Source organism: Pseudorca crassidens, chromosome 8, assembly GCF_039906515.1.
Source record: "Pseudorca crassidens isolate mPseCra1 chromosome 8, mPseCra1.hap1, whole genome shotgun sequence".
Taxonomy (NCBI): domain Eukaryota; kingdom Metazoa; phylum Chordata; class Mammalia; order Artiodactyla; family Delphinidae; genus Pseudorca; species Pseudorca crassidens.
Window position 1 is genome coordinate 31,655,231 of NC_090303.1, and position 13,628 is coordinate 31,668,858.

General features: G+C 38.8%; 1 protein-coding gene across 4 annotated transcripts in view; it reads left to right on the plus strand.

Moving 5' to 3' along the window:
• Window positions 1-460: 460 nt before the first annotated feature.
• Window positions 461-13,628, plus strand: part of RUNDC3B (RUN domain containing 3B) — a 147,525-nt gene continuing 134,357 nt past the window's right edge. For 2 of the 4 annotated variants that reach the window (XM_067746131.1, XM_067746133.1), the window contains exon 1: window positions 463-972. In XM_067746131.1, the coding sequence (XP_067602232.1) occupies window positions 851-972 (122 nt within the window). In that variant the 5' untranslated portion in view covers window positions 463-850. Of the gene's footprint in view, window positions 973-13,628 lie in introns of all 4 variants that reach the window. The other 2 variants (XM_067746132.1, XM_067746130.1) reach the window with 2 other exon arrangements.

Here is a 13,628-nt window from a genome sequence, read left to right on the forward strand (position 1 = left end):
TTCCTGGGAGTCAGCCCTGGGTCAGGTGCGGGAGCCGGCGCTGCTGCTGGCTTGGCGTTGTAGCTCCGGATGCCACTAGGCTGGGGAGTCGGATTCTGGGAACGGGATCAGCCGTTAGAGCTAGCGATCCCAGCCGTTAGCTGAGCTCCTGGCAAGGGTCGTCAACACGCCCGGAGCAATCCCGAGTCCCGCATCCCACAATCCCCAGGCCAGCTGCGGCGCTGCTCCCCTGAGTGCGGACTGCCTGCGGCTCACCAGCTGAGAGCGCGGGCCGGGAGTCTTGACAGCTGCCCACGCGCCTGGGCGGGGCTCTAGCAGATTGCTTTAAAGATCTGCGCGGCCAGCCCCGCCCCTCGCGCGCTGCGATTGGCTCCAGCTGGGGCGGCGTTGGCCCGATAGAGGCAGGGAGGGCGGGGCTGCGCGCGTGAGGCCCGTGGCTCTCTGCGGTGCCCGCAGCTGGGGAGCCAGTGGCGGCCGAGCGCGGGTGGTTGGGCCTGCGGGGCCGGCGGGCACGCGCCTGCGCGGCCGCCGAGGTCCCTGGGGGAAGTAGGGGAGCTGCTGACGCCGGCCTGCACGCGCCTCCCGGCGGCTGGCGGCGCGCGCAAGGGCGGGGGTGGTGCGTGCGTGTGTGTGGTGTGTGTGTGTGTGTGGAGCTCTGGCGCCGAGCGCCAGCCACTAGTCCCCGGGTGCGAATCCCCCACCGTCCTCCACACCCTCCCTCCGTCCCCCCCTCCTTCCCTTCCACCCTCCCGCGGCCCCACGGCCGCAAGCAGAGCGAGAGCCCGGGGAAGCAGGTGTGGGCAGCGGGCGGGGTCGCACGAGACAAAAGGGGCGCGGGGGTCAGCCCGCCATGGCCTCCCGGAGCCTGGGGGGCCTGGGCGGGAACCGCGGCGGGGGCGGCGGCGGCGGCAGGAAGAGCCTGAGCGCCCGCAACGCCGCGGTGGAGAGGAGGAACCTGATCACGGTGTGCAGGTACGGAGCGGCCCGCCGCTTGGGAGAGAAGAGGGGGGCCGCCGGCGCCGCGGGCTCACGGTTGGGGCGAGCGCGAGTCCCTGGGGGTCCCGGAGATAACGGGCTGTAGCCCCGGCCGCTACTGCGCCGGGTGTGTCCGCAGCGCAGAGCGTCCAGAGGGGGGCCGGTCTGGGTACCGCCAAGGCCCCGGACTTTCCATCAATTTCAGTGCTGGGAGCAGCTGAGGGTAGGGCTTGGGGCGGGGCTGGGGGAGGATTTGTTTCGAATGTGCAATCTAGTGCCTGAGTAAAAGAGGAGGGCAGGGAAAAAGAGCTCTTTCATTTAGTGCGCGTTAAGCTGTTGGGCAGCTTTTAGTAAAGTAATCTTTACTGTGATTGTTTACTGTATTGCCTCAGAATCGGAGTGCGTTTTGTTTGTGTTTTGGCTTGTTTACATATATATTGTCCTTTCGTGCCACAAATATTAAGTGCCTACTACATGCTAGCTAAGTGTGTGTGTGTGTGTGTGTGTATCTCCGTCCGTGTCCTCTCCACTCTAAATTGCAGTGTTAGTGCTGTTTCTGCAGTTGAAAGCAAGAGTGGGACTGTCGAGGATACCTAGTCAGTGATTTATTTCAAGATCTGCCTTTCTTTAGTTGTTTTCTAACTGTAATTGTAGTATTCCCTTACTTTAGAAAATGTAGAAACATAAGAGGCGTAATGACTTTCAGCCAGCCCAGTATTCAGAAATAACTAACTTTTAACATGCTGACATTTTCTTTAAGTCTTGTTTCTGGGTATTAAAAAAAATTGAAGTCCTAAGCATTCATTCCTTAGGAACTTCTTTAAACCATTAAGTTGCTGTAAAATTACGTTGTTCCATCAAATCCCTCTTCATCAGCTGTCGCAAATCTTGTAAGATGAGAGAATGATGAGACCTTTTCCTCCTTTGCAATTTATATCTGTATTTTTTTCTTTTCCTTGTGTAAATAATGTCTAGCATCTTAAGCAGAATATAGGTATTTATACGATGACTATATTCAATAACTTTCAAATATATATTCAAACTTTCAAAATAACAAGTGATTTTTTTGTTTTTTTACCTTAGACTATTACAGCTGTTTGCCCATCTAGCAGGAAGACCTGCCTTACTGACTTATATGGCACTTGGAGTTATAAACAGTAAAATATTAATATGGAATCTGTTGAATTTACCATTTGTGCTGTCTAGCATGCAACCTTTGGAGGAAGATAGGTTGTATGAAATTTTTTTTACATCTAAGCAAATTTCTAAAAATTAGGTAAATAGAACAGTAAGCAAGGCTGATTTTCTTACCTTTACAGGTATTAAAAAGAATTATTTTTTAAAAAGAGGACGTTTTCAGGCAGACCCCAACATATACACTGATTCTTGGGGTGATGTATTTCATAAAGGCTCCATAAGTGTTAAGCTTCACAGGGCAGCGACCATGTCTGCTTTTTGCTCAGTTTTCTTTTTTCTTTCATTCTTCCTACCATAGCATCTGACACTCAGTAAATATTTATTGTATGAGTAAATCCAGTGGAGGGTAACAGTTTTTGTTTTGGGGAGTTTTGTTTTGTAGTAGTGGCAGCTGAAGTGATTTTGAGTGTTTGCAGCATGGTGTTAATTAACCAAATGTTTCAACCTAAAACTTTAAACACCTGGGCTGACATATATTGCTCTGAATCAGTGTGGCCATCTTTGGAATGGTGGATGTTGAAGATTTGGGGTAAAACACAGTACATGGGAAGAGGTTTTATGCTCCACTCATTTTTTAAGACAGAATAAAAACAGATGAGAAAAAAATATCAGTGGAGGGTACTATTCCCTTTGCATCTCCATTTTTGTCACGGCATCAGAGGCAGTTCAGGAGAAGAAAGGGACTTGTACCTCAACCTTATTTAAGATACATATTAAGTTATGTTTTAAGAAATTTCAGTCACATCACACTGATTTGTGTGGACTGTTGTCTGGGCTAGCTGTATTTTTGTTACGTTTATTTGCCTAATTCTTGTTCTCTACTCTGAAGTGAGTATAAGTGCTGACTTTAGTTACAGTTTACATGTAAATTTAGTATTGTAGCTAAAATAAATTTTAATTTCTGTCTTAGATTTCAACTTGTGTATTTATTTATGTGGATAATACTACAAACACTGTTCTTTACATCCAGATAGTTGATGGTGCATATAAATTATTATCCTTGTGTAGTAATGGGATGTATTTGATAGGCTTTGTCTAAAAGCCTTCTATTTTTTGGAAAAAAGTCACTGTAGGCCATTTGGATGTTTTAAGTATCCCCACCTAAATTCAGCAAAATGAGCAAATCAGTATTTATGCATTTCTGTCGGTTTTCACTTTCAGAGTTAACCAAACCCTGGGTATCTCACCCATGTCCCTTAATGAATTTATTTAAAAATTTTTATGTAGCAGATCAGACGTGATTTGGTATTTAAGTTGGGAAGAAGCTGGTTTAGTGGACATATAATTGAGTTCTAAGTTTACTTTGTCATTAATTGTGTGTCCTTTAATAAGCCCATTTTCTAGTTTTCTCATCTGTAAAATAAACTTGGACTAGATCATTGGTAATCTTCAATGATAGCCCTGAAACTAATAATAGTCTTCAAGCAGAATGAGTTTATATTTGGTTTTGAATTTCTCCAAACATGATCAGGGTAATGGTAGACATATGTTTAATGGTAGCTGGATGAGGCATGTGCATTTTTTTCTGTAAACAAAAACATTTTGAATTGTGCCTTCCGTATTGTGACTCTCTGCTGATATTCTGGAAAAATGGAACAGTATAGAAAGCCAAACCAAACCAAAACAAACTCCCCCCGCCCCCTGACTATCATTCTATCATATGTATTAATACTTGTAGAGTAATGATTTTCATTACCCCTTAAACAATTTAGGCATACTGTACTCTCAGTTTAGGTTTACAAGCTTATTATGTAACTACACAATTTTTTCAGTTTAAAAACGCCTTATATAAGAACAATATTATTACAGTTTAAACTTTGGAAGTGAGTTATTTTGTTAGGTGGGATAGTCAGGAATTGAATTTTGGTTCATTGTGATTGTGTATGTAATTATTTCATCAGTTGTATTTTTTCATGAACATTTATATATTATAGACTAAGAACACATAGTACTTCTCTCAGCAAATAAGTACTCCTTTATCATATTTTTCACAGATTGTGGTGGAGAGAAAGTAGGTCATTTGAGATCTCTAAATGTTCCACACTCAACTCCAAAATATTCATAGACTGTCTTTAGTTCTGTGTACCAACTAGTATTTTCCCTGCATATTCTCTACCATTTAGAAAAATTAAATTGTTAAAGTCCTTCAGGATGTTTTTTAACCTTCATTTTTCATCCATAGAAAATCAGGTACTACTCATTTTTTTCTATCATTTTTAAGCTTCATAGGTTATTGAAAAACGTACATATTCCTTTGATTTTAGTTCTGGTGACAAGGAGAATTAAAATATAAATTCTCTTTCTGTGGGTTAACATCAGTTTATGAAAAATAAATTATTAAGATAAACATTTAAATATACATGGATAAATATTTTAAAATAACATTTGTTAAATGTTCAAACCAGTTCTTTAAGAGAAACTCCCCAGACAAAGTCATAAGTTTCCCGTCTTGTGCATGGAAAGGATTGATGAGAGATTGAAAGAGGTAGTATGATGAGCTAAGCACAGTGGAGACCAGTGATGATTTTCAAAATTAAAGTACTTTTAATAACATGTACATAGTTCTTAGTTTTCTATAGGTCAAGATATTATTTCATAACATGAATGTTAATTTAAATAACAGTAGCACCTCATTTTCTCAGTGTTTTTGGGAAATGAGATGCTCATATTTTTCATGTAACTGATGTTTGAGTTAAAATTCTCCTATCAACTGCAGTGCTTTACTCAGCATTTATTGTGGGGTGCAATCTTCCGTATAACTGAAGCTTATAAATTAAGTGTTCCGATTTAAACTACAATAAAGAATATTTTAAACATTTTGGATGAACTCCTTTTAAAAAAGGATTATGCAGGGACTTCCCTGGTGGCACAGTGGATGAGGCTCCACGCTCCCAGTGCAGGGGGCCTGGGTTTGATCCCTGGTCAGGGAACTAGATCCCACATGCATGTCACAACTGAGAGTTTGCATGCCACAACTAAGGAGCCAGCGAACTGGACCAAAGGAGCCAGCCTACCGCAACTAAGACCTGGAGCAACCAAATAAATAAATAAACATAAAAAAAAAAGGATTATACATTTCCCTACCTTATTTAAAAAAACTCTACGTAGTATAATATAATCCTTATCAGTGACTTTACTCTGGATCTGTTTCCGTGAATATACCCTGTGTAGTGGTTGCCCTTGGAGACTCTTGAGGCATAGAGCTGTTTGCTACATGGCCTCAGAAGATTGTGTGTTTGGAGTTCTTGGTCTGTTTTTGCATTTACTGTCTCCTCCTACCAAGTTAGCTGTTATTTCTTGCAACTCTGCCTGTTTCTACCAGCTTTTTTCTTTGTGCTTCTCATCCTGACTTGCTCATTATAATTGGTTGTGAACTAGGAAAACAGAGAAGTAATTTTATTTATTTTTTTGTTAAAAAAAAAAAAAGTCACTGAGAGGCCTGAGTTCAGTGAGTGAGCTTTAGCACTCTGAACTTCTTAACATTCTGGTTGCTGAATAATCGGGAAAAAAATGATCTATTCCTGTGTTTAAGCAGGGTGGAGGCTTTGCAAATATGTGAAATATTACTGAGTATTATTGGTGGTATAAACCTCTAAATAACTTTAAATTCAGTGACTTACTTTCCTTGTTACTATTGATATTTGCTTGAGAATGCCCTTTTAAGACTGTTCATACCTTGCCTCTCGTGATTATATTTTTGGCTAAAGCTCTTTTAGTCATGCTTTACATAGTAGAACTTTGGGTTGGGACTTTGAGCAACATTACCTGAACTGTATTGCTTCGGAGCAGATTCAGTATCATTTCTAAAGATTCTTAGAGCCCTAGTAGTAGGTTTTCACAATGGAGGTAGGATGATCATCTTACCAGTCGGAGGTAGGCTTCTCAGCATTCACAGAAGGTCATTATCTCTTCCCCTAGCTTAACTGGGTTCATATTCAACTGACAACAGAGAATAGCTCTCCCCTACATGTTTATTAGAGGGTATTATCTTCACTGCTGACTGATAAATGTCAGAAGTCAGGTGAGAGATATGATATTGAGGGGGGAGATATGTGAAGCTTATCCACTATTATATGCAGTCTTACAGGTTTATAAAATGTATCTCTGGATCAGTCCAGATCATCAGAGAGCAGTTGAGTATGTAGACTGCATTGCTTTGCTCTCTCCTATCCCAGTTGCTTTTGCCCCTCTCGTGCATTGATAAGATTCCATCAGCCTACATTGAGGGTCAGCAGAAGAAGCAATTACAGAGGATCTTCTTGAAATTGTTGTCAAGAACATTGTTTATTATGTCAAAAAGTATCTTCTTTGTGAAGATTTTTATGAGAAGTATCTGTCTTTTTTTAGTGCCAAGAATTGTAGCTTTAGGTAGTTGATTTATTTATAGCTACTGGGCATGAATGTGTAACTGACAACTTCTCTTTTTCTCATACAGCTATTAGAAGTCTTAGTGTTAAATCTGTGGCCAACCTCTAAAACACGTGTAGAGCATCATAGTGATGTATCAGTATTTAGTCTCATTTCTAGCTACAATTTTTCTGTATGCATATAAGTCAATTTTTATTGACTTATATGCATACAGAAAAAAAGTACACACAGCATAGGTGTATAATGAATTGTTTTTGCAAAGAGAACACAACATTGTAACCAGCACCTAGGTCAAGGAAAAGAGCATTACCCCGAGGAAATGAAATCACTATGTCAGAAAGGTATCTGCACCCGCATGTTCATTGCAGCATTATTTCCAGTAGTCAAGACATGGAAGCAACCTAAGTGTCCATCGATAGATGAATGCATAAAGAAGATGTGGTACATAGATACACAATGGAATATTACTCAGCCATAAAAAAGACGGAAATCCTGCCATTTGCCACAGCATGGATAGATCTTGAGGGCGGTATGCTAAGTGAAGTAAGTCAGAGAAGGACAAATACTGTATGATCTCACTTATATGTGGAATCTTAAAAAAATCATACTCATAGATACAGAGAACAGATTGGTGGTTGCAAGAGGCAGGGGGGTGGAAGGTTAACAGAAGGGTGAAGGTGGTCAAAAGGCACAAACTTCCAGTTTTAAGATAAATAAGTTATGGGAATGTAATAATAATAATAAAAGAGAGTATTACCCAAATCCCCAGAAACCTCTTCCTTGCCTTCTTTCATACTACTCCTATGAAGGGTAACCATTCTCCTAGCTCTCAACACAGTTGTATAGTTTTGCCTTTTTCTGAATTTGAATGTGTTGGGTCTTTGTCGCTGCACGCGGGTTTTCTCTAGTTGTGTTGAGCGGGGTCTACTGTTTGTTGCCTTGCGCGGGCTTCTCATTGTGGTGGCTTCTCTTGTCGCGGAGCATGGGCTCTAGGTGCTCAGGCTTCAGTAGTTGTGGCTCGCGGGCTCTAGAGAGCAGGCTTAGTAGTTGTGGAGCACGGGCTTAGTTGCTCCGCGGCATGTGGAATCTTCCCCCACCAGGGGTCGAACCCCTGTCCCCTGCATTGGCAGGCGGATTCTTAAACACTGTGCGACCGGCGAAGTCCATGTACCTTTTTCTATTTAGCTTATTTTGCTCAACATTATGTGTGTGAGAGTCACCCTTTTTCTTGCACGTAACTGTAATTTGTTAATTTTCATTGCTGTATCTTTTTCCATTGTATGAATATACCGCAGTTTATCCATTCAGCCTAATGGACATTCGAGTTGTTTTCACTTTTTTGACTATTACTAATTGAATATTCATGAATATGTATTTTGGTGAATATATGTACATATTTCTGTCAGATATATACTTATGAGTGGAGTTCCTGGGTTATATGGCATGCATATGTTCAGCTTCAGTGGATATAACAGTTTTCCAAAGGCGTGGTACCAGTCTGCATAGTAGTGAGCAGTGTACAGTTGACCCTTGAACAATGCAGGGGTTAGGGGTTCTGACCCTCAGCGCAGTCAAAAATCTGCATATAACTTTACAGTGGGCCCTTTGTATCGGTAGTTCTGCATTCTCAGATTCTACCAACCGGTGATTGTGTAGTGCTGTATTTATTGGAAAAAAATCTGCGTAAAAGTGGACCTGTGCAGTTCAAATCCATGTTGCTCAGTGGTCAACTGTAGAAGAATTCCAGTTGCTCTACATGCTCACCAACCCTTGAAGTTTTGTATTTCCCTGATGTCTATTGAAGTTAAGCACCCTTCCATAAGTCTGTTGTCCATTTGGAGAGTCTCTTCTGTGAAGTGCCAGTTCAAGTCGTTTATCATCTGGAATATCTGACTTTTTGTTTGTCTGATGTGTAACTCTTTGCACGTTCTATGTGGGTCTTTTGCTGGATATATTTAAGGCAAGCATCTTTTCCCATTTGGTGGCTTGATTTTTCATTCTCTTTGCAGTGTATTTTTATGAATAGAAGTTCCTAATTGTAAAGTAGTCCATAACTTTCCTTCATGGGTTGCTTATTGTGACATGAAATTGGCAGTAATGCAAATATTATTCTATTTTCTTCTAAAAGATTTATTGTTTTGCTTTTTTACATTTATATCAACAATCTACCCATACTTGATTTAAGTATTTACCTTAGGAAAATCAGTTTGACCTGTTCCCATTTATTAAAAAGACCATGCTTTCCCCACTACACTCAAGTGTCACATTTATCGGAAGTCAGGTGACTGTTCTGGACTCCCTCTTGTGTTCCATTAGTCTATTTGTCTGTCCTTGAGCTAATATCATACTGGCGTAATAACTATAACTTTATAATATATCTTGATGTTTGGTAATGTAAGTTCTTCAGCTTTGTTGTTCAATATTGTCTGTTCTTGGGCTTTGCAAACTAGATTTTAGAATCAGCTTGTCAATTTCCATTAAAAAATCTGCTGGATTTTTATTAAGATTGCACTTAATCTATAAATCAGTTTTTGGAATTGTCATTTTTATGAGACTTAAATGCAATCCATGAATATACTATATCCATCCCTTCATATATTTAACTATTCTGAAATTTTTCTCGAAGATGTTTTGTAGTTTTGAACATATACATATTATATCTCTTTTTAGATTTGTCCTTCCATATTTGATATGTCTGTATTATTATAATAGATCGTTTAAAAACTTTTTTGGGCTTCCCTGGTGGCACCGTGCAGGGCACATGGGTTTGATCCCTGGTCCGGGAAGATCCCACATGCCACGGAGCAACTAAGCCCGTGTGCCACAACTACTGAGTCCGCACTCTAGAGCCTGCGTGCCTAGAGCCCTTGCTCTGCAACGAGAGAAGCCACCGCAATGAGAAGCCTGTGCACCGCAACAAAGAGTAGCCTCCGCTTGCCGCAGCTAGAGAAAAGCCCCTGCGCAGCAACGAAGACCCAACGCAGCCAAAAATACATAAATAAATTTATAAAAAAAAAAAAAAAACCTTTTCATTTTCTTTCTTTTTTGCTGATACATAGACATGGAATTTACCTTTTAAAATACTGGTCTTGTAATCTAGCAATTTTACCAGATTTACTTATTAAATCTAATAGATTTTCTGCAGTTTTTTGTTTGTTTATTTGTTTTAGCATTCTGAGTACATTGTCATGTCTTGTGCCTGTTTTATTTCTTCCCTTTTTAAACTTTATGTCTTTTCTTTTTTGTCTTACTGCACTGGCTAGGACCACAGTATTACAGAAAGCATTAATAGTTTTACCTTTAAGTAGGATGTTTGCAGTAGGTTTTTTTTTAGTTCCCTTCTACTTGTAGATTGCTGAGAATTTTTTTCATAAGTGGATTCTGAATACTCTGTTAACAAATATTTTTTCTATCAAGATGAACGTATGATTTCTCTCCTTTTTTCTTTTTATGTAGTGAATTACATTGATTGACTTTTTAATGCTAAACTACCCTGGAATAAAAAAACTGGGTTGTGCTGTATTATCTTTTTTACATATATTTACATTCAATGAGTTGATATTTTATTTGGGATTTTTGCATATTTGTTCATGAAAGTGATTGGTCTGTGATTGTTCTTTCTTATAGTTTCCTTGTCTCGGTTTGTCGTTAAAATTATCTGACCTTACAAAACAAGTTGGGAAATGTTCTTTTGTGTTCTGTAGAATAATTTGTGTAAGATTAATATTATTTCTTTCTTAAACTTTTGGAAGAATTCACCAGGGAAGAAATCTGAACCGCAAATTGTCTTTGTGGGAAGTCATTTAGTAACAGATTCAATTTATTTAATAGATACTGAACAATTGAGATTTCCTGTTTCTTCTTTTATCAGTTTCAGCGAGTTCTTCAAGGAATACACCGATTTCATGTATGTTATCAAATTTAAACTTAAAACTTTTCTTAATATCCTCTTAATATCTTTCTATTGTTTAAAAATCTGTAGTCATTTTCCATTTTTCTCTCCTGATATTGGTAATCTCTGTTTTTCCCATGTTTTTTTTTCTTACTCGGAGTATATAAATTTTATTAATATCTTCAGAGAACCAGCCTTTGGCTTTGTTAATTTCCTCTGTTGTATATTTCTTAATTTATTGATTCCTCTTCCTGTCTTTATTTCCTTCCTTCCACTTTTTTTAAAGTTCATTTTCTTTTTCTAATTTGAGATGGGAGTTTAAATCATTGTTTTTCAGCCTTTTTCATCTTTCCGTTCTATACATTCTAAGACTGCACATTCCCTTGTTTGACATTGCTTTGAGATAGCAAACAAGATTTAAAATTTGTATCTTCACTATTAATTAGTTTAAAATGTTTTCTACTTTCTGTTGGGATTTCTTTTTTGACTCATGGGTTATTTTAAAAGATATTGTTTAATTTTCAGACAGCTGAGGATTTTCTATTTTTAGTTATTGAATTCTAACTTAATTCCACTGTGCAGAGAATATTCTAAAAGATTTTAAAGTTTTGAATTTTTATTTATGCTTTTATGATGCAACATATGGTTAATTTTGATAAATATTTTATATGCATTTGAAAAGAATATAAACAGCCCTCTGTATCCACTGGTTCCACATCCGCCTATATGGAGGTCCAACTTTAAGGGACTTGAGCATCTGTGGATTTTGGTATCCTCAGGGGTCCTGGAACCAATTCCCCACAGTTATCAAGGGACGACTGTATGCTGTCATTGTTGATTGCATGTATGCCAATTAGGTCTAGTATGTTAATTGTGTTTATATCTTCTGTATCCTTACTAGTTGTTTGTGTGCTTAGCCTGATATTAAGAGAGATGTGTTAAAGTCTATCTCTGTGAGTGTAGATTTGTCTTTTTCTCCTCTTAGTTCTGTCATATTTTTAAAAATTTATTTTCTTTATTATTGTTATTATTTTTCTTTGGCTGTGTTGGGTCTTCGTTGTGGCATGCGGGTTTCTCTCTAGTTGCGGCATACGGTTTTTCACTCTTTAGTTGTGGCGCATGGGCTCCAGGGTGCATGGGCTCTGTAATTTGTGGCATGTGGGCTCTCTCGTTGAGGTACACGAGCTCAGTAGTTGTGGTACGTGGGCTTAGTTGCCCCGCGGCATGTGGGATCTTAGTTCCCCACCAGGGATGGAACCTGGGTCCCCTGCCTTGGAAGGTGGATTCTTTGCCAGTGGACCACCAGGGAAGTCCCTGTCATTTTTTTTTTGTTGTTGTAAGTATTTTGTTGCTCGATTACTAGGTGGGTGCAGATTTAGAATTGTGATCTCTTCCTAGTGATTTCATTCCTTTGTTACCATGAAATGTCCTTCTTTATCTCTAATACTGTTCCTACCTTAAAGTCTATTTTTTTCCCTGCTATTAACGTAGTTAAAACAGCTTTCTTGTTGTTAGCATTTGTATGATGTACTTTTTCCATTCTTTTTTTCCCCTTAATATTTATTTATTTATATAGGCTGTGCCAGGTCTGTGTTGCAGCATGTTTAGTTGCAGTATGTGGGATCTTTTAGTTGTGGCATGTGGACTTCTTAGGTTGCGGCATGCATTCAGGATCTAGTTCCCAACCAGGGATTCAACCTGGGCCCCCTGCATTGGGAGCGTGGAGTCTTACCCACCGGACCACCAGGGAAGTCTCTACTTTTTCCATTCCTAAATTTCAGTATTTCTGGGTCCTTAAATGTAAAGTGTCTCTTGTAGGCAGGATAGAATTGAATTTTGAATTTTATCTAGTGTTTTATTTAGAGTATTTAGCCCATCTCTAATGTTATTACATTTGGGTTTATGGCTACCATTTTACTATTTATGTTCACTTTTTCTCTCTTCTTGTTTTGTTATATATCAGTATTTTTTATTATTTCATTTATTCCACATAGAGTTTTTCTCTCTATGAACTTGTTGGTCATATATTCTTTTCTGTTTTCTATACAGTGGACCCTTGAACAATGTGGGGGTTGCGATGCTGATCCTCCACAAGTCAAAAGTCCATGTGTAACTTTGCAGTCAGACCTCCATACTTGTGATTCTGCAGCCACAGATTCACCCAACCGTGGATCATATACTACTGTAGTATGTATTTATGGGAAATAAATGGTCCATGTATAAGTGGACCTCTGCAGTTCAAACCTGTGTTGTTCAAGGGTCAACTATTCATATATTTGGTTTCTATGCTTTGGGCAGTTACCCTTGATTTATTACATATAATGCAAATTTAAATTTTATTGCCTCTCCAGTAGTGTTAGAACCATTTATCCCCGCTCATCCTAAAACATACTTTTAAATAAATATGGCTCTCATTATGCTGTAATCTAATTATCTTTTTGTCTCCTATTAGATTGTGCATTTCTCAAGTCCAGGAATCATAGTTTATTCAGCATCTGTTTTATTCCCAGCATCTAGTATGTAGTGGGCATGTTTATCAAATGAGGTAATTCTCCCTAACTAGTGAAGAATAATAGCAGTGGACATTTCCAAAATAAGGTTGAAGGTGAATTAAAGAACCATCCTCACTTATTTTTAAACAGTCACCCTAGGGACTAATCTCTAATGATAGTAGAGTTTTAAACATCTAATAGCTTTAGACTCACAGATATAGAGAACAAACTAGTGGTTACCAGTGGGGAGAGAGAAGGGAGGAGGAGGGGCAATATAAGGGCAGGGGATTAAGAGGTATAAACTATTAGGTATAAAATAATCTATAAGGATATATTGTACAACACGGGGGAGATAGCAAATATTTTATAATAACTATAAATAGAATATAACCTTTAAAAACTGAAAACAAATAAAAAGCTTTCAAATTTAAAAAAATCTAATAACTTCAGTAGTAGAATTGTCTATCTAGTTACTGGATAACTTACCTATGTTAAAATATATTACTTGAATATTTTCACTTGTCATTGAGTAAAGAAGAATTGGGTTCCAAAGGGATATGTGATCCAAGTGTACAGTGAAAGTATTCTTTATTAAAATGATTTTAATTGGGAGTTATTTCATATAAGAAGTCAAATGAGATATTTTAAGATGAGAAATTTTCTTGGTTTGAATACTTTGTAATTTTAAATAAATTTTTTAAAAT